Source organism: Notamacropus eugenii, chromosome 2, assembly GCF_028372415.1.
Source record: "Notamacropus eugenii isolate mMacEug1 chromosome 2, mMacEug1.pri_v2, whole genome shotgun sequence".
Taxonomy (NCBI): Eukaryota; Metazoa; Chordata; class Mammalia; order Diprotodontia; family Macropodidae; genus Notamacropus; species Notamacropus eugenii.
In genome coordinates this window covers 58,114,966-58,136,389 of record NC_092873.1, presented here as the reverse complement: position 1 = coordinate 58,136,389, position 21,424 = coordinate 58,114,966, and the positions used below count along the sequence as shown (strand labels likewise).

Below are 21,424 nucleotides of genomic sequence, written 5' to 3'. Positions count from 1 at the left end.
TGAAGGCCAGCTACCCAAGGTTGGAGCTGGATGTGTGCTTTTCTGGAGTGGCCATGATTGAAGGGGAGTGCTGTGAAGCTGGCACAGCAATCAGAACTAGTCTAGTCAGCAAGCTTTGTATGCCTGCCTAAGGGAGTGAACATGATGAGATTGCCACATGCAGGAAAGTGTCATGCCACCATTTCAGCTGCTATGCTCCCACCATGACGAACCCTGAGGAAGTCAAAGGGAGACTATAGGAAGCCTTGGAGGCTGAAAGAGGACAAGCTTATGATTCTGGGTGAACTTAATGCAGGGAGTGTTCTTGGGAGCAGTGGAGTCAGAAAGAGCAATGACAGCAGCCACTTACTGCTGAAGACTTGGATGTCTCATGACCTTCTCATCACCAACACTGGCTTCCATTTACTTAAACACAATCAGACTTCATGGATGCCCCCTGCAACAACCATTGGCATTTAATAGACAGTGTCATTGTAAGGAGAAAAGACAGAATGCGAGAGTAATGAAGGTGTTGTGTGGCACAGAGTGCTGGACTAATCATAGCCTTGTCCTCTCCATGTTGAACGTTCACATTCAACAAAAGTCACAGCCCCAAGGCAAGATGACTACTAGAAGACTTAATGTCAGCCAGTTTGATAGAGCACTTCTCCAGAGTGGGAATAGTTTGTTGCTAACTTAGAGGAAAAGCTGAGTGAACACATGGTTGACAACTATGGAGCAGAAAAGGAGTGGGCAGCTTTCAGAGATTTGGTGTACAGTACCACATTTACTTATCTGGGCCAGAACACTTACAAATATCTAGATTGATTTGATAAAAATGATGGGGAAATTCAGAAGTTGCAAAACAAAAAAAAATAAGAACTCCAAGAGCTTACTAGCAGGATAGTTTGTCTATCTATAAGAAGGCAGTGTTTAACTTTACAAAAGTAAAGTGTGAAGCTCTTAGAGAAATGCAGAATGCTTGGCTCAGTAAGAAGGCAGATGAAATTCAGTTTTACACTGATAGTAACAATCCAAAGCGCTTTTATGATGTCCTGAAGGCTTTTTATGGGCCAAAGACCTATGGTGCATCTCAGCTACTCAGTGCTGACGGAGACCTAGAGAGATTTCCATGGTGTTCTCAACAGACCATCATTAATCAATGCTGAGGCCATTGACCACTTACCTCAGGTTGAAGTCAGTCCCTTCTTAGCTGAACTTCCAACTGAAGAAGAGGTTTTGAAGGCCATTAGGCTCCTCTCTTGTGGCAAAGTGCCTGATGCTGATTCTGTTCCAGTTGAGATTTACAAGACAGTGCTCATACAAAAGCTGCTGAAATCTTCTGGGTTATATGACAAGAAAAAGTTATCCTCCAGGACTTCAAGGATGCCTTCATTGTCCCTATATATTAAAGAAAAAGAAGTAGGTTGTCCTGTGACAATCACAGTGGCAGGTGCGGTGTCTTTCTCTTAGTCACTGCTGGCAGGATTCTTGAGTCCTCTATTATAGACTGCTCCTTCACCTGGAAGATGGTCATCTACCTGAGAGTCCATGTGGCTCTTCAGAAAGGACTGAAGATCAGCTGATGGGATGTTTGCTGCCTGACAATTCTAGCAGAAATGCCAGGAGCAGAGCAGAAGTCTGTACACAATGTTTGTAGATCTGACCTAGGCTTTTGATACTGTCAGTCTTGAGAGCTTGTAGAAGATCATGACAAAATTTGGTTGTGTGGAGAAGTTCATCAGTTTTGTATGCCAGTTCCATGACAGCATGCTTGCCTGGCTTTTGGATAATGGATAATGCTCTTGTGTTTGCCCAGTCACTCCACACCACTGGAATGAAGCAGAGCTGTGTGTTTGCCCCCATGCTTTGTAGCATGATGTTCTCAGTGATGTCAGTGTCTTCAGTGAAGATGAAAATGGTATGAAGGTCAACTGCTGCGCTGACTGTAAATTATATAACTTGAAAAGGCTGTAAGCTGAGACTAAAGTGGAAGGAGAGTTGGTGCATGACTTTTTGTTCTCAGATGATTGTGCCCTCAGTGCAGCATCTGAGGCTGAGATGCAACAGAGTATGGATTGATTCTCTGCTGTTTGTGTTAATTTTGGTCTAAAAATGAACACCAAGAAAACAGAGGACCTCTATCAGCCAGCACCACACTATCTATAAGTGTAAGCATTGATTCCAGCAAGTAGACAAATTTTGAATACCGTGCATAAATTCACTTACCTTGACTTTCCAGGGATGTCTACTTAGATGATGAGGTTGACTCATGTATTGCCAGAGCTAGCTCAGTGTTTGGGAGGTTCCCAAGGAAAGTATGGGAGAGAAGAGCTGTTAGGCTGCTTACCAAACTGAAGGTCTACAGAGCCGTTGTGCTGACCTCATTGTTGTATGCCTGTGAAACCTGGACAGTCTACCAGGGCCATGCCAGGAAACTGAATTGTTTCCATTTGAATTGTCTTAGGATCACCTGGCAGGATAAGGTACTAGACCCTGAGGTCCTTTCTTGAGCTAAACTGCCAGGCATTCAGACTCTATTGCAGAGACTGGCCATACTGATCAATTGCCAAACATAACATTTGCCGACAAGACTGTTTTATGGAGAACTCACATAAGGCAAGTGCTCACATGGTGGTCAGAAGAAGCAATACAAGGACACTTTCAAGGTCTCCCTGAAGAACTTTGGAATTGATCGTGAGACATGGGAGAGACTGGCAAAGCATGGCATGCCCTCATCAGAGAAGGTGCTGTGCTGTATGAGAAAAAGAGAATTGAAGTAGCTCAAAAGAAACACAAGATGCACCAACTAGAGGCATCTCTACTCCAAATGTTCCTGTGGACTGTTTTGCCTTACCTGTGGTGTAGAGTATTCCAAGCCCATGTTGGTTTGATCAACCACAGTCAGATACACAGCTACACCTTGACTACAACACAGTGATGTCATTTTGGTCTTCCTTGAGTATGAAGGACTCCAGCCATTTTTCTGGGGTTCTAAGTCTTTGGTGAGGAGTCTCCTTTCCAGCAGGAGCCCCAGTGACAGGTGCAGCCTTAGCCTGCCCTGGCTTATGGCATGTGAAGAAGAGTTAGAAAACAGCAGTGAAAGCCCCTGGTCCCTGGAAGCTTTGCTGTGGCTTCTCTGCCTTCAGCATCCTCCCCAGCTGCCTCTGGACACAGTGACACTGCCCCTGTGGACATGCTGATGAACTGGGGTTTGGCTTCAAAGGAATAAAGGAGGGAAGCGCTCCACCTAAGGATGTCATATGAAAGGCATGGGGTCCACATCTGGGGAATCAGGAGGCTACTGTAGCAAAGGCATTTGCTGAGCAATTTGGCCACTTATGGACTAGTGGACTCAGGTGGACCTTTGTTTGCTTGCTTTACTGTAGATTTTTGCTTTCTTGTAGCTTTCTAAATAGTATGTAAAGGTCTGGAGGAAGGAGATGTAAGAGGTTGATGAGTAGTGGTTAGTCCTGCAGCCATTGGCCAGTGGATACCAGGTGAACCCCACTGTGTATTGTAGAGGCTTTACAAAGTCTATAACTAAAGTTCAGCTTTTTGGGTATCAGTATGGTCAGTCATGTTTATTTAAGGCTCTGGGTCATAAGCATTTTGGGAGGATGTAAAAATGGCATCATACTTTTCATAAAATTCCCTTTGGAGGAAACTGGTAGCATTTCAGGTATGACTGAGTCACCTTAGTGGAAGCATGATGTAGAATTACAGAGTTGTGCTGGGAAAGCTTGGTGGTCCTGGTCTCTGTGATTCCTTCTCTGTCTTGACCTGGCCAGTCATTGGTAAAGGCAAGGTAAAGGCAAGGCTAAAACAAGTCTCTTAGTCCAGAAAGAGGTAGTGGAGATCAGAGTCAGGACTTCAAATCACTGTGGCTTAACTGAGGGCAAGGAAAAGATAGGTCTAGGACTCAGAGGAGGCCAGTGTTCTGTCAAAAATTGGATTGGATCAATTTCTGATAGCCTCAGTGGCACCAAAATCTTATTATTTTCTTATTGTGCCCATACCCAAGGACCTCCTAATGTAGTTGGAAAGGAAAAATGAAGTCTTAACTTCTCAGAGGTCTAGAAGCAGTTGTGTGAGCCAGCCCTGCCTTAGCTGTTGGATTAAAGTGTCCACACAAGCTGAGCACTGTGAATGAATTATCAGGTATAAAAGAGACATTTCTCTTTGTTTCAAATTTGGCAGGCCACCTTGACTTAGCTAATGTGCGTCACTCCAGCTTTTGCTGGCATTAGAAGATTTGAGTTTTCTACTGAAAAAATCCAAAATACATTGGATAGATCAGATGAATGGATGTGCCAACTTCCATCTGGCTCCCAGTAGGGACAGCCCTGAAGGGAAGTAGAGAAATAGGATAAAATAAAGTGACTTTCAAATGCACCAGGATAAAGTCTTATTACTGAGATAACCTTGGCTTTTTTTTTTTTTTTTAACATGTGGTTGGTTTTATTTTGGGGATGAAAAGAGAAAGAAAAAATAGAACCATCTGTAAGAATCTGGCCTTTAAGGAACACAGCTTTTATTCTGAATTACATTTGTCCAAGAGGATTTGCAATTTTTCTGCATCTTGTCATGGGAGGCAACCATGGTGCAGCTGTTGAGTTTGTTGTTGGTCTGGAGGGGGTCATTTTCCTGATTGATGATGTTCTAACTTTCATGGCATGACCAAATTGAACTTCCATTTTTCCAGGTAGCTAGGCAAACTGCCATAGCTCCCTGTTTACTGTGTCTAAGGTCACTTCTTTCCCTTCCCACAAGAGGTGGATACAGTAATCTCATCATCCATTCTAGAACATTGGAGAGGGATTTCTGTGCCGAGGTGCCAACACTTGGGGTGCTCAGTCCCTTAAAGACGATGGCATCCAATGCTGTTGTTTTACAGTGTGAGAATTCAGGCAGAGCCGAGAAAGTGACTGCCCTAGGAAGTCATGGAGATAGGATTGGAACGGAATTCTCTAGTTCCAACGCAATGGGCTTTCCTCCTTGAATTGTAATTAAGAAGACTGAATCTTAACCTTTAATACAGTTGTCAGATAATTTCACAGTTTGATACCTTTTCCAGATTGCCCTGAAATAGAAAAAGGGTCCTCCAGGCATTAGACAAGAGGCGAGCAGGGTCTGCAGCCCTGCTATGTCTATCTTGTGCTCATGGCCCTGTTGGACTTCTTAGGATGGCAGCTTCTCCTCCTAATTTCCACCAAGTGGGCTAAGTGAGCTGCCTTTGTGTGCGTGTAGCTGCTGAGAGAGGAGGCCTTTCCCTGCAAATAGTGACAGGTGGCCTTGACCTCCCAGATATCTTGTTATAGGAAAGCTAAAGCTACCTTCATGACCCTGAGTCACACTTCAGTTTTTTGCATCTTTCTGCTTCTAGTGGAACACACCGTATTTTTTTTTAAGAATCCTGTCTCTGAGGTCATCTTGGAGTAATTTGGGGTTTCCGTAGCTAGCACAGCAGCCACTCGACACTGACCAGGTGGGGTTGGGGTTGGGGTTGGGGTTTGGCTGAGGTGGAGGCAGCAGCTGCCAGCCTCTCTCTAGCCAGGCTTGAAGGATAAGGATCGGCTGCTGTCAGAGGCCTCCCGAGAGTGTGCAGTTGGGGAGGGTCCGAGTGGAAGGACTTTCTGTGGTCTAGGGCCGGGAATCCAGCTGTTTAGTGTCATTGCCCACCCCATCACTCCTATTCCTCCAGACTGCTTAGCTCAGAGAAGCCTTGTTAATTAGATAGCATGGGGTGCAGATTGGGGCACAGAGACTTTGAGAGGAGGAGCAGCTTGCCCTGGGTCCTCTGGCTTGTCCATATTGAAGCAAGGGTTTGAAGCTAGGGCTCCTGACTCCAAATCTGGCATTTGTTCTCCTCCAAAGGCTGTTTCCCTGTTGGGGGGGGGGGGGGAGAGAGAGAGAATATGTGTGTGTGTGTGTGTGTGTGTGTGTGTGTGTGAACTGTCTGTCAGGAGTCCTGCCGGCTGCCTTGCAGAACCACATGTGAACATTATTTCTATCCTAGTGTATTTTTATTAGTTTTGTTAAATTTGTTTCCCAACTACCTTTGAATCTACTTCTGGTGACAGCATCATGAGGGCCCTTGGACCTGGCATTGGCACTTCTGTGTTCAAGCGCTCTGAGTTGGGCCTGCCTGGTACCTTGCTCCTGGAGCCTCTTGGGTCCTCAGGCACCTGAAGGATGTGACTCGTGTAGCAGTTAAAAAGCCGCAGCTGTTTGACTCGGCTTCCAGCCACACCTTTCCCTGGCCCATCTTCCCAGGGATGCTTCGGCTGCTGCTGCCTGGGATTGCTGTGTGAGAAACTGTGCTTCACTGCATAGGAAGTCTTCCCAGTCTTGGGGAGGCTCTTCCAGAATTCTGAACACTTGAGGCAGCCCAGACATCCCATTTCCACTGAGGCTGCAGGAGTGAAGCCATTGGCCTTTGGTTGGCAGCTACTGAATGGTGGTTTTCAGGTGTTTTCCAGCATTCCCTGCTGGTGTTTGTGACCAGTGTCATGGCAGGAGCACTGACCACATCCCCAGAAGAGGGGATTCTTTGATGGGGACATTGGAGCCTTGAAGATTGTGTGAAATCATTCATGTCTCCCTTAGTAGTGGCAGAGACTGGTGTTTGTGCTTTAGATGAGCCCTGCCGCCTCTCTGAGGCTCACTTTTCTTCTGTGCGATATGGGATGGCTTAATGATTCTCAAATGTCTCCTCTTCCTGTTGATGTTTTGGAGTTTTGGCCCCTCTTTTGGCTGTCTTGGGAGCTAGGGGTGGGACAGTGCTCGGCAGTGCGTGCCCAAAGGGCTTTTGTCTTTCAGTTGCTGAGGCTTTTGTTCTCCTATGTTCTCCCTGGACCTTTCTCTTCTGTTCTTTTCTCTTGTGTCTCTCCTTTCCAACTGTAGTCATGTTTAGGGAAAAGTAGCATGTCCTGTTTGGGTAAAAAACTCCTCAGAAACAGTGACGAGAAAGCAGGCAGTTTGGGGCTTCCTTCGGGTTTTGGCTCCTGCTTCTCCCAAGCCAGGCGTGCTTATTCTTGTTCAGTCTGATATTAGCGCCTTCATGTTGGCAGGTATTCCTAGGGCCACGGAAAGTCTGCGCGATTGACATCCCTGACCCTGGGAAGGTGACTTCTCACTCTGATTGTTTCCCTTCACAGGATGGGACCAGAGACATCTTTATCGACGGAGTGGTGGCTCGGAACAGAGCTTTGAACGGCGACGTGGTGGCTGTGGAACTGCTGCCCAAGGATCGCTGGAAGGTCAGTCTTGCCCCCTCTCCGTCCCCAGGTTTGTCAGATCTCCTTCTGATCTCCGGAGCCTCCTTGGACCACTTAAATGAGCCTGAGCCATAGTGAGGCCAGTGGCTCGCCCTTCTGGGCTTCAGCTTCCCCCTGATTTCCTGCTGCTTTTGCTTCTTCACTTCTTTGTCCTGCCTGTCTGTGAGGAAGAAGAAGAGCTTTTGGAGAGCAGGTCTCACTTTGTACAGCCTGAACTCACAGCAGGGGTTTAGGATGGAAGGCAGCGCTGCAGAATAGACTTCCCTATCTGTGCCTGAACTCTGTTGGGTGCACCTTTGGAGGGTGACGGTGATGATAGTAGTGATAACTCAGTCACTGGAGTGTGGGTAGTTCTCTAAGCCTCTCAGGTACATGGTGGGGGCTCATCTACATTAGGGGAGTGCATTTCCTCCTTGAGAATTCCCAACACATATGAGATCCCACCTGTAGTAGCAAAGGAGAAGGCTTTGAGGTCTGCAAGTGATTTTCCTCAATAACCTTGTGAACTGAGGAGTGTGAGGATTGCTGTTCCCATTTAACATATGAAAAAGCTGAGGCTCAGAGAGGGTAAATGACTTGTTTCATGTCCAGCCAGTGTCTGAAGAAGGACTCAGAGCAGCTCTGATTGACTTCAGGGCCTTTGGACAAATCCCTCAGCTTCTCTTGACCTCAGTTTTCTCATTTGTAAATGAGGACTCTAGGACACAGTTGGATGAGTGGGCCACTTCCAGCTCTGGACCTCTGACCCATTGAACTTTCAGTAGCTTCTTTTTTGACTTTCTTCATGCGTGACTAGTTGTATATTTGCTTTCTGCCCCTCTGAGTCCATTCCTCACCCACTTCAGTATTTTCCTGTCTGTTTGGGAGAAAGGGTAAATTGTGCATGTGCACGTAGACCAGAGCCTGGCAGGGTAGTTGTGGCTTCCCCTTCAGGTCTGCCAGCCCGGATGGTGGTACCTAGACTGAGTCCTCTCCAAGCGCCTTTTCAAGATCACCTTGAAGAGGCCCTGAGGAGGCCTGGCTCTACTCGATGATAGCCATCCCTTCAGGCATGGGATAGTTGTCCTGCTGGCTCTGAGCATGTGTGGCTTTCTGCAGGTACAGAAAGCATGTTGACAGGCAGCTGGGCCACAGCCTGGGCATTCTTAGTCTCTTTTGGATTCGTCCTCTGCAACTCCAAAGCACCTGCTCTTAGCATTCAGTTAATTTGGATGGAACTGAAGGAAACTGACTTGAACTAAGCATTTCTTGAGCTTACCTTATGCTCATGCTGGACTAAAGGAAACCCTGTAGAAGTGGCAAGACACGACCCTGGCATTTCCCTAGCCTACAGTCTTATAGGGAAGATGAGACGTTAGATAATTCTGAGCATGTGGGACAGCGATGTCACACTACAGGATTATAGTAATGCATCTGAATCCACTTGTGGTCTTTTTCATTTTAGAAAAAATTAAATAGAAAATCAGAGGTGGCAGAAATCAGTAGGAGTTACAAAATCAAGAAAACTTGGTGGAGGACGTAGTGATACATGAGCTGGGGATTCAGATTTTGGCAGGCAGCAGGGTCTGATGAAAGAACAGTGGTCAGGAACTTTAAAAATGCCATGGTTGAAGCGTTGAGTCCTGGAGTCACTCCCGGATTTGGGAGGGCACTCACAGGTTCATGTGCTTACATAGTCCCCAAGCCTTTTCTTCAGGACCTTCAGGGAGAGTCAGTGGACCACTTGCTGGGGGCAACTCTGATCTTTAGTGAGTTTGACCTTATATTGAGTTGGAATCTGCCTCTCTATAATCACTTCCTCTCGTTGCTCCAAGTTTTGCCATCTAGGGACAAGCAGAACAAGCCTTGACCCTCTTCTAAAGGATAACCCTTCATCTATTTGGGGATAGTTATTGTGCCTTCCCAGAGTCATTTTCTCTTTGGGCTAAAAACCCCTTGGTCCTTGTCCAGTGTGAGATGGAGGTTTCTGTACCCTTCTTGGATTCTTTCCACCTCATCAAGCTCCTTTCTCAAATATGGTGCCTAGAACTGAGCCAAGTGCTCTGAGGAAGGTCTGTGGAGAGGAGATGGTGGCAGGCCTATTCTCTCCCTGACTGATCGAGACAGCCAAGTGTCTTGGCTTGAACACAGTTTTCTTACTTTGGTTGAAATTTTTTTTTAGCTTTGAATGTAAGTACCAAAAACCCAGCATTTTTCTGTGAAACTGTGAATCTTCATTTTGTTACTTTCAGAATGTCCTGCTTGTCTGTGCTTCCCCCTTAACTTCCTTTGGGTCTCTTCTGTGCATATAACATTTTTTTTCCAACAGCCCTCTTTCCTCCTTCCCCCTTCTGTGTTGCCTATTCTCCTTGCCTTCAGCCCATTTTAAAAACTGAAAGAAGGAAAAAAAACCACCTTTGTAACAAATAAGCATGGTCAAGCAAAATGAATCCCCATGTGGTCATGTTCAGAAAAATCCAGTTGCTGCACCTAGAGGTCATCACCTCGGTCAGGAGATGGGTGACATGCTGCATCTCTGTCTGCCCTCTGGAGATGTGGCTGGGGCTTAGCGTATGGAGCAGACTCCAAAGGCTTTCAGACAATAGTGCTGTTCTCTTGGTTCTCCCGTCCTGCTACCCAGAATTCTTTGTGTCACCTCTCTTCATTTCTTGTCACTTGATAATATTTCATTACATTAATAGATGTGATTTATTCATCCATTCTCCATCTGATGGGCAGTACCTTAGATTCCTCCTCCAGTGCTCCCATCACCATCCTGATATTACCTTTCTCTGTACTCCCCCTCCCCACTTATTTCCTTGTTCAGTTTGATGTGTTTCTGCACCAAACTCTGTATGTGTGCATGCAACTTTCTATCGTGTTTGTCTACTTTTCATACTCAATAATTAAAAATAGCAAATTCCACCCCTTTTTTTGTCCTCCTGTTTACTCTGTCCTTTTTCTTTTGTCTCTTAAAATCCTCAGAACAAAAGTAGCCTGTCATGTCCTCCACTTGTCTTGTTTAGCTCTCCCTGTGTGTTTGAAGGCTAAAGTTCTGAAGGGGCACTTGTTTCTTTCCCTCCTGTTCAGATGTTAGCTTCATAGACTCATACAGTCTTTCCCAGCAGCTCAAACAAGTTGTTTGACTCTTGTGTTTGCATTTCAAGTTTCTCCTTAGTTCTAGTCTTTTCATCAGAAATAATTATAAATCCTGTCTTCCACTAAAGATCCACTTTTGCCCTACAGGATTATACTCAGCTTTTCAGGGTAAGTTTTTCTTGCTTTTAAGCCTGTTTCTTTTGCCTTTTGGAATATTGTATTCCAAGATCCTCTCTCATTTTTAGTAGAAGATAACAGGTCTTATGTGATCCTGTTAGTCATTCCTTGATACATGAATTGCTTCTTTCTGGATACCCCAGTATTTTTTCTTTGATGTGGATATGACAAAATGAAACAAGTCTTTGTACTTGTTCTGCATTTATTTTTGTAATAATGTGATTTGACTTATTGATATATATCATATCGATTATTTCCTGATACTGAATTATCCTTATATTCTGTGTGTGTGTACACACACACACACACACACACACACACACACACAATTTGATAATAATAGATAATTTCTTCTAAAATATTCTTTTCTCTTGCCAATATTTATTTACCTGTGTGTATGTGTGTGTGTGTGTGTATGTGTATTATCAAATATATTGACCTCCAATATTTTTTCACCTTTATCTTTTCCAGACTTTGAGAGTCAAAGCATTTTGTAAAATACTACCTTTCTCTATATTTAAAAACAGTCCATCTTAATGGTTCCCAACCTTTTGTGTATGAGGACTCCATTTTAATGTTAAAAAAACTTTATACATGCTCATATTATAATGTTGGTGATTGAAGAGAAGTCAGAATTTGTGGACCCCCCACAGTAACACAGCCCACTTGTTGAAACCATGAAACATAGGGATCACTTATTCTTTGAAGGGAGAGGAATTATATCCACTAACTCAATGGGTTGCCTATCCAGTTCATGTCATAATATGGACAGCATGTATTTTCATCCACTTTTTTTTATCTGTGTGAATGGCCAAACCTAGTACATTTCTGCTTTTTTGGAATCTCACTGAAGGGACTTTGTTGTGTTCTGGGGCTGCATGAAGTGAGTATAACGTCATTTGTGGTGGAAACGAGTCATGTCATGATTTCTTTATTCTTGCATTGAATAATGATACATATATATCTCACATGCAGTATTTTATAGACTAAAAGTAAATAAGCCTTCTGTCTTTCTGAATTTAATGACTTCTCATGACTATCTGCATTATCACAAGTGTTTCATATTTACTTGAAAGAAGTGTATGCTTTTTGATTTTACCCTCAGGTGTTAAAACCAGCTTGTGGTACTTTCTATTCTGTCTCCCTTTATTTATAATTTTGACTTCTCACTCTCTTACTGTTGTTAATTTGCTATATTCTTCTTTTCGGAGGCAGTTGGAGGTAAGTGACTTGCCCAGAGTTGCACAGCTAGTAAGTATCTGAGGGTGGATTTGAACTCAGATCCTCCTGACTTCGGTTCTGGCGCTCTATCCACTGTGCCATCTAGCTGCTCCTAATTTGCTACATTTTTACAAACTGTTAAGTCTTTAATTAGTTTTTCTGTGATATTACTTGATGCCTCTATATTCAAAAGTCGCATGCACCAATTCCTTTAAACATGAAACTACATTTCTTGTTTATTTCTTATACTACGTTGTGATTGGAATGCCACTTTGGTATAATCAGTGCCACCCTTGGTTTTCTTGATTTTTATATAACATGATAAATTTATGGGAAATGCTATGATAACTGTTTCATGAAGACAGGGTTTTATTGAATTTTATTTTTTAATCCATTCTAGAATCCCCTTTCTCTTTGTTAGGGCTTATTAAACTAATAACATTATTCTTATTTGACTTGTCCTATTACTGACTTTTTTTTGTTCAGTTTTCATTTGTTTTCTTGTGAGCACAGTCTGCCTTCATGGTGTAGCAGAAACAGCATTGGGGTTACAGTCAGGGGACCTGAGTTTGAATCCTGGTACTGTTACTTGATGACCTCTATGAGCTTTGAAAAGGCCCCAGACCTCTCTGGGCCTCTGTTGTCTCATCGATAAAATGGAGGGGTTGGAGTAAGGAATCTTGAAGATCTTTTACCCCTTGAAGGCTTCTAATTTAATTAGAATCGGCAGTGCTCACTTACTTGGTGCGCTTATCTTTGTCACTGTCTTTAACCTGGGAGCCTGTGCCGTCTGCTTCTTGTCGAGGGTGGATTATGGTCACTTCTTCCTCCTTTCACATTATTTGGAAAAAAGAATTACCTCTTCCTTTTGTTCTGACACAAGAGGCACTTCTTAAAGAAAACCTCAGACAACTGCTCCCAGATGAAGCTGGAGCCTCTGTTGACCGTGTCATCGCGCAGGGCTCTCTGGCCCCTCCGTGCACACAGCCTGGTTGTGGCCCCGCTCTCTCTGCTCTCTCATCTTCTGTGGCAATCTTTCCCCGTTTCTATGAATTCTTTTTAATTCGTTGTTACTTCTGGTGCTGTTTGCTGAGCTGCTGTCCGGTCGTCGGGCCCAGGGATGGCCACAGCTAACGCTGCTTGCGCCGTTCGGAGCTCCTCTGGGCAGAGTGGAGTCACTCTGTTTTTGCTCACTTCCAAACTGTGGGTCATCACTGTCAAACAAATGTGCAGACAGCACCAGCAATGAATTTTCATTGTCTTCTTGAAGTCTCTTCTTTTGCTCATCTTTTCCAGCATCGTGATTAGATTCATGCGTAGGAGGTGATTCCATAGGGTTGTTTTAATGGACATTTCTCTCATTGTTAGAGACTTGGGATATTTTTCAGGTAGTTATCAGTAGTCTCCACCTCTTTTGAAAATAACTCCTTAAAGATGTTAGACTTGTATGAGAAATATTAAATGCAAAGCTTTCCCTTGAATCTATGGATTTTTCTCTGAATGTAGTCGCATTGACTTTATTCGTGCAAAGGCTTTTTAATTCTAAATTAATCCACAAGCATTTGTTATTCTACTCTCATGGGACGATAGAAATGTCTTCTAGGGTGTTGCCAGTGAGATCAACACTGGCCTTGTGTGGGAAGTCATCTGTACTTGACAGAGATTCCGTAGAGGCTTGACCTGAGGCCTGAGCCCTGGAGAAGGCCTGCTCCCTCCCTGATTTCTCTTTGGACTCTAGAGAACTCTAGGCCGTAGAGTCCCTCGTTTGTGAAGTTCTCCTTGCCTAGCTGGGTCCATTGATTTCCTTTTTTATTTTTTAACTCACACCAAATTATTTAGTAGTAGTTAAATTAGGTAGTTTGAAGTCTGGAAAAGCTATTTTCCCTTTATTCTTCCCCTCCCTCTGTTATTTTTCTTGATATTCTAGATGGGGGTCCATGGTCTTTGCGTGAGACTTTCCTTTGTTCTATTGCCTCTTTGTTTTTGTTGATATTATATATAGAAAGGCTATAACCTTTTGTGGGTTTATTTTGTAGCCTGAGACTTTGCTGAGGCTATTGTCTCATTTAGTTTCTTTGAGAATTTCCTTGCATTTCCTAAGTAGACCATATGTCAGCAGCAACTGTGGATAGTTTGGCCTTCTTACTCTTCTCCATTCTTTTGCAGAAGTGGGCAGTGCATGGGTGTGGAACATTGCATAAAATGCCAGATTTAATTATTTATTTTTTGTGTCTCATATTTCTTTTTTAATTTAATTTAATTTTGTTTTTAGTGTTTTACAATCACTTCCATATAACTTAGATTTTTTTCCCCTCCCTCCTCTGCCTCCTTCTCCTCCCCTGAGATAGCATACAATTTTATATAGGTTCTATACATACATTCCTATTGAACACATTTTCATCTTAGTCATGTTGCATAGAAGAATTAAAATGAATGGGAGAAATCATAAAACAAACCCAAACATAATGCAAAAGAAAATGATCGAATTCCATAGTTCTTTCTCTGAATCTGGAAGGCATTTTGCCTTAAGAGACTATTGGGAATTTTTTAAGTCCTTGCATTGCAGTGAAGTACTGAGTCTACCAGAAAAATTCCTTGCACACTGTGGTTGTTGCTGTGTACAGAATTCTCCTGGTTCTGCTCCTTTCACTCAGCATCAGTTCATGTAAGTCTTTCCAGGCCTCTCTGAAGTCTTCCTGTTCATCATTTCTTACAGCATAGTAGTATTCCATTACATTCATATACCACATTTTATTCAGCCATTCCCCAATTGATGGACATCCCCTTGGTTTCCAGTTTTTGGCCACCACAAACAGTGCTGCTGTAAATATTTTTGTACATGTGAGACCTTTTCCCATTCTTATGATCTCCTGGGGATACAGTCCTAGAAGTGATATTGCTGAGATGCACATTTTTGTAGCCTTTTGGGCATAGTTTCAAATTGCTTTCCAGAATGGTTGGATCAGCTCACAGCTCCACCAACAATGGATTAGTGTTCCAGCTCTCCCACGTCTTCTCCAACATTTATCATTTTCCTGTCTTGTCATGTTAGCCAATCTGATAGATGTGATGTGGTATCTCAGAATTGTTTTGATTTGCATCTCTAATCAATAGTAATGTAGAGCATTTTTTCATGTGATTATAGATAGCTTTAATTTCTTCCTCTGAAAACTGCCTGTTCATGTCCTTTGACCATTTATCTATTGGGGAACGTGTGTCTCATATTTCATTAGGGTCCTCTCCTTTGTTTATTCAAAGATGTCTGAACTAATTTACTGGATCTGGAGGATATATTTCCTTATGTTGTCACTGCTTTTCCTGTTGATTTATCTTCAGGGTTTTTGAGTTTTCTTCTTCCTGAGTCTTTGGTAATTTCATTCATTTTTCTTCTCTTTATTTCCTCCTGTCAGTCACTTGCTGATTCTCTCTCCTCTGATTGTGATTTTCTTGGGAGATGGATTTCAGAGTATCTCAGCCTCTCCCCATGCTGGTTAATGCACAAAGTTCAAATGACTTTTGAGTGGTCAAAAGCGGCTTCCTACTGAATGCTTTTTCTTTCAGGCTTAGTTGAGTTCTCCACACTGCTCTCCCTCCTCCCACCACATGCACTGTGTCCTTTCCTGGTGTCCTGTCCCACTTCCTCTCCTCCTAGGTTCTTTGACCTGACTGGGGGATTTCAGAGCTTTGCAGTGCTCTTGTTCCCACCCACCTCACCACCCCTTATCACTGGCTCTTTTAGTATTACATTGTTGACTTGACTCTGACTTTGCTGGTGCTTTAGGGTTGTCTTCCCTGGCCTGGCAGTTTAGAATTGTGAGAAACTCAGTTGTGAGGATCACAAGACTTCCCAGGCAGGGTTAGGAAGTTAGCCCAGAATGAGCTGCCCACTGCTTCCCTGGTAGTGTATCATGCCCTTAAGATCCACATAAGATGCTCCTTAGCATATTTGTGGGGATCACAGGATTTCCCAGGCTGAGTCAGGGAGTTAGTTTGGGATGAGCTGCTGCTGCCCACTACTTCCCTGGTAACATGCCTTTAAGAAGATCCATGTGATAATGCCCCTTAGTACAGCAGATCCCTTCTCACTGAAAGAACTCAGGAACAGAGTGGGCAGAGGAAGGCATTTATTATGCTTCTCCTGAGAAAGCAGGTGTGGTGCTCGCTAGAAACACCCATACCAGTTTTGAGGTTTGGGGTGGTGGGGACCCCAAAATACTGATACGCCGGGTCCTGCTTGAATGAATTGGACACAAACCTTCTTAAAGCCAAAGAAAAACAAAGTTTGTTAAAGATTCGCCATACTGAATTGACTCTTAAGGAGTCTCTAAGCATTTGTAATGCTTTTTACAAGCAGGCCAGATACTGTCACAGCTAGATAGAGTCAGAGCTGGACTGAATCTGAGCCAGATTCTTTTTTTTTTTTTTTGATGTATTGATCAGTTTTATTGATTAATTTCTCTCTTTTTCTTTAAAAAATTCCTTGTTAGGAAGCATGGCTCTTTGCAAAAGGGAGTAGGAGAGATAACAAGGGAAGCTTAGGGGATACAGAAACAAAAGGTAGCAATAAAAATGTATTTTAAAACACTTAGTTCCCCTTCTCCTTTGTCTGGGTATTTAAATGGTGTATATTATCACCTGCATGAGGCGGGCAAAAACTATCTGATAGTTAGAACTATGTAAAAAATGAATGTGCTGTTTCAGGAGATAGTTCCCCATCACTGGGACTGTTCAGGTGGCTGGATGGCCACATGTTAAGATATTGTAGAAGAGGATGAATACACCTGGGAGGAAGCTGGATGAGACTCCCTTAGGGACCCCTTTCAACTCCAGGAATCCATGATTGCTTGATAACACCTGCTGGAAAAGTGTGATCCTTGGTAGAATATAGACTTCTGTCCAAGGCAAAGATGTGTTCCCACCCTCTTCTTCCTCCACTCCCAGCCCCCATGGATAGACTGGTAAAACACTGGAGGACTGAAGCCTGTTATGGTCATTTCTCAAAAAGCTGGCGACTCACTGAACTGAAGAACATTCAGATTTCATGAAGTCTTTGTTGGAAAGGGACCTCTGAAGCCATTGGGTCTGACCTGGACTCCCAGCCAAAGTTCCCCTCTCTGATGTCCCTGACAGTTCCTGGTGTTAGCTCAAAGCCTGCCATGAGGAAAGTGATTGCCCATGGCACTTTCAGATAGCTTTAATTATTAGGAAGTTTGCCCATCCTGGAGCTGAAATTCTGCTGTTGGGTCATTTTTCAATTGTGTCCAACTCTCTGTGACCCCATTTGAGGTTTTCTGAAATGATTTGCCATTTCCTTCTCCAGCTCATTTTATAGATGAGTAAACTGAGGCAAACAGGGTTAAGTGACTTGCCCAGAGTCCCACAGCTAATTTGAACTCAGGAAGATGAGTCTTCCTGACTCCAGGCCTGGTGCTCTATCCACCGTGCCACCTCGCTGTTCGTATTGAAATCCTAGCTAAACATTCTCTCTATTAAACCACTTGTTCATGAGAAGTTATCTAATAACAGTAACTGTACTTCTGAAAAATCAGTTTCCTCAGCATTTAAAAGCAACAGGATATACTGTCCTTTTTTCTGTTGTTTTTTTTTTTCTGAGAGCTCCCCAAAGTTGGTTTTTATTGCTCTGCAAGGGAGTATGTTTTCTATAGATGTCAAAGGATGTTTCCAGGTCAGCTGTATGAAGATGTGGTTCTCACCCCTGGGCAGAAACTGGAACCTTGTATTGTCAGTTCTTTCTTTACAGTGACTCAGAAAAAGAGTGTAATGGTCTAGTTTTGAGAGCTGAAGGGGCTGAACTTGACACTTTCTTTACTCAGGAGGCTCAGAAAGGTGGTGGACATGCTCGTGGATGTGCAGGTAGTGAGGTGCAGGCAGGCCTACCCTTTTTCCACTTAGTCTCATTTAAAACTCACCGTGGAATCAGGCTTTTTATCACCAATTCTTGTGTCATACGTTTGGCTGAATTTTTGTAAAAACAAACAAAAAAACCAAAACCTCAAACTCATTTCTATACTAAGATACTCGTTAATTCTAGAAAATATTTTAAGAGTGGGGGTTGAGTTTTTGAAATACATTGGCAAAGAAAAAAGGGCTCAGGTTTGAAGAAATCAAGGCAGCACAGGTCAGAGCAACTGTTCTTGTACTAAATTAAACAAAAAAAAATCAAAGTGAACATTTCTTTAATCCTTAATTTTCAGCAGCTGTTTCCAAACCTTCCTTTTGGTCACGTGAAATCAATCTAGTATAGTAAATTGTTTCTTTTAACAGCTAACTTTTCCTTCAAGTGATTGTTTTAAAGTCTTGTCTTCCAAATTCTTCTCTAAATATACACTCATCATGTTAGATTATACTTAATCCAATCTCTTATATAACCACTATCATTTTGGATTGCTCTCATTTCTTGGTTCCTGTGGAATTAGTCTTTCTTAGAACTATTTGGTTTCTTGGCCTGCATGGCAGGCCCAAAAAAGACTTGGAAGGTGGTTCCTGGTATCACACAAGGTCTCAGAGCTGCTGCCTAGGACAGTCTGGGCAGATAGAACTGCTGTCACAATGGAGCCTTTGCTGGATCTTTTACATGCACAACCTGCTCTTAACAGTCTTCATTTTATTTTCCCTTGTTGCCAACTCTAGGATCAAACACTTTCCTCTATAGTCTTGCCTGCTTTTAAATTTGCCTTTAGATCTGTGTAATTCAAATAGAAATGTCTGAAATAAGGAATGAACTCTTCATGGAGGAGAAGAGGCAGCTTATATTTGTACTGGGAAACTCCCAATTAACATTTCAGAATTATTTCTTGGAAGGTTAATTCTGTGTTCTTTCAACTCCCAGGTGGTTAATGGTGGAGGTGGCTAGAAAGCCACACCTACACCAGACAAGCAGTTGAGTGTTAGAACTGGTAATTGAGAGGTCACGGTGTGGCCACAGTCACACACTGGCCACATGACTAGAGTTAAGTGTCAAGCCAATCCTTGCTGTGTGTTAAGTAGCTGGGAGGGCTCACAGGTGACTCCTTCAATGGCCTTGCTCATGCATTCTCTGTGTCTTTGGAAAGTTGTATGTTGCTTAGTTGGTTAGGATACTGTGCGAATGTAGATTTGTAATTCCCACACACCTAATGCAATGATCTGTCTTATTGTAATAATGCAATAATGCTTCAGTACTTCCAGGACCTGTGCTCTCCTTCCCATGGGGATGGTCTCTTTGGATGTAGGTCACAGTTCCTTCAAGCTGTAGCTAGTTAGTGCCTGGAGCTGAAAACATTCATGGATTGGTGGCCAGCCCATCTGGTGATGAACTTAGCTAGCTAGACTGGTTCTTGAGTGATAGAGAGTTCATCTCCAGGCCTTTGCAGGTGGGTTTTACCTATGTGAGTTGTGGACTGTTGGTTTATTCCTTGAGAGTATTAGACCTTTTTGCTTTGTCCTCAAGAGAATCCACCCCTTCTATTGCTGAAATAGGAAGATTGTTTAAGAACCCTTTGTGAGAGATGAGTATTACTAAATACCATTGATGATGGGTCTAGAAAGTGTGACCTGACCTTGTTTAAGGTTCCTCTCATTCTCCCAACATCAACCATGCAGTTGACAAGTCTTCATGCGGCACCTGCAGTAGAATGGAACTGAGCACTGGCCTGGGAGTCCAGAGACTTGGATTCTGGAGCTGTGTGTATGAGACACAGGGCAATGCCATCCTGCTTGCTGGGCTCCAATTTCATCATCGGTATAGTGGTGTTAGGTATTTCCTAAGATCTACTCATCTTTACATTCTGCAGTTTTATGAGAACTCAGGGTTACCTGCATCCCAGAAGGAGGTCTACACAGAGGACTTGACTGGGAGAAGACTTAGTAGGCCTTTCACTTGTATAGCACTTCTATAACTCACACAAGTCTTTCTTCTCCATAGACTTGATATGTAAGTAGTTGCAAATGCTCTTATTCTCATTTCATGGATGAGGAGAGAGTCTGATCATGTGACTCACCTTTTGTGACACAGATAATGAGCATCAGATCTGAGGCTTGGAGGAGGGGCCTGAACTGAGGCTTAAGGTCTCCTGACTTCCAGTCCAGTCATAGGGTTCTTGTGCTTGCTCATTGTCAGATTGGCATTGTGTAGGGTCAGTTGGCATCATCATGTTCTGTACCCCTGATTGTAACCCAACCTGACTCATGTGAAACCTGTACATGTGAATAACCCATCTGATGCATGTGAACCAGAGGAGTCACTTGAGAGACTGGATTAGTGCCAGTGCTTTACTGTTCATAGAAAATCATGGAATGTATGAAATGGGACCAGATCTCTAAGGATCTTCCTGCTCTGAAATCAGTGATTTCCCAGAATCTGTGCCATCAGTAGCGCTGGAGCAGATGCTCTCTGGGGATGCATCTCTTATGTAGCTGTCATCTTTGCCTTCCCATGTGGTCACCCCTGCAGGTCCACACAGTGTGCTGGGTGCTTTGGTCAAGTTCTTTTGACTCTGAGTGTGGAGTCTACAACTTGTTGCTTGTTCCCTTGCTCTCACATGGGACGTGCCATCTTACTTTTTGGTCAAGTTTCTTTGATGAAATCTTCTACACAATTTCTTCTCTATAATTCCTTATTTGTCATGTGTCACAACCTATTTCATGTTAACCTACACCTCCTCATTGCCCTTCAAGTGATGCTTAAGTTCTTCAGAAAGGGTAGCATTACAGGACTACATCATTATTTTCATTGCATTGGCATGTAAAAGGTGAACCTTTGTTTCAGGAAGAAACTTGGGCTCATGAAAAGAACTTTGCAATTTCTCAAAAGACAAATCAACCTGTTTTTTTCCTGTTTGCTTCTGGGACCAGTGTGTGGGCAAGGTTTACACAAACTGATGGACAAGCTGAATGGGTTGTCCATCTAGCTTTATATCATTGTCTGAATAACAGCAAGTCTTCATCTACTTTTTAACTGTCTAAAAGCTGGGCAAACTCCTGTGTGAGTGTGGCTTTCTGGAGGCCCTGTAGTATTCCACATCTTGTTGCAGGTAGCACAGTGCAGTCCACAACCAGTAGCATCTAGGGGACCTAATGGACCTAAGTATCAATGGGCAACCCCACATCCCCTTGAGTTATGGTTTGCATTTCCTATCTTTGGTGAGCGTATGTCTTTCTTTTATGACTTACTTGATGTTATTGATAAAGGCTATCTCTGTTGTTGTATATTTCTTTTGTAAAATTAAAATTTAAAAAAATTAAACTTTTGTTTTCTCTTCCTTTCATTTTCTTCATCCTATTTGGGGGTGGGGGAAGGACATTAAAATCCTTGTAACACATATACCTAATTGAGAAAAACAGATTTCCATGTAGGTCATGTCCCAAATCGTGTCTTATTCTATATATTTAGTTCATCACCTTTCTTTGAGGAGATGGCTAGTGTGTTTTGTCATCAGTCCTCTGGAATCAGGGTTGATGATTGCCTTGATCAGAGTTCTTAAGGTGTTCAAAGGTTTTTAAAACGTTCACTAGTACCAATGGTCTTTCTGGTTCAGATCACTTCCTGTTCTATCAGTTTATATAATTCTTCCAGGCTGTTTGGAACTGCCCATCTTGTCTTTTAAGGAATCATGTATATTTTTTATATTCACATGAAAGCTCCTTTGTTGGAGGATAAAGTCTTTTAGGTAACCTTTTGTTATGCTGAA

The 21,424-nt window shown here is 43.0% G+C and overlaps 1 protein-coding gene across 4 annotated transcripts in view; it reads left to right on the top strand.

The window, feature by feature from the left end:
- The window catches only part of DIS3L2 (DIS3 like 3'-5' exoribonuclease 2), a 393,028-nt gene that overhangs the window by 76,977 nt on the left and 294,627 nt on the right, over positions 1 to 21,424 (top strand). For all 4 annotated transcript variants that reach the window (XM_072637426.1, XM_072637425.1, XM_072637427.1 and 1 more), the window contains one exon: positions 7,140 to 7,241. In XM_072637426.1, the coding sequence (XP_072493527.1) occupies positions 7,140 to 7,241 (102 nt within the window). The remainder of the gene's footprint in view (positions 1 to 7,139; positions 7,242 to 21,424) is intronic.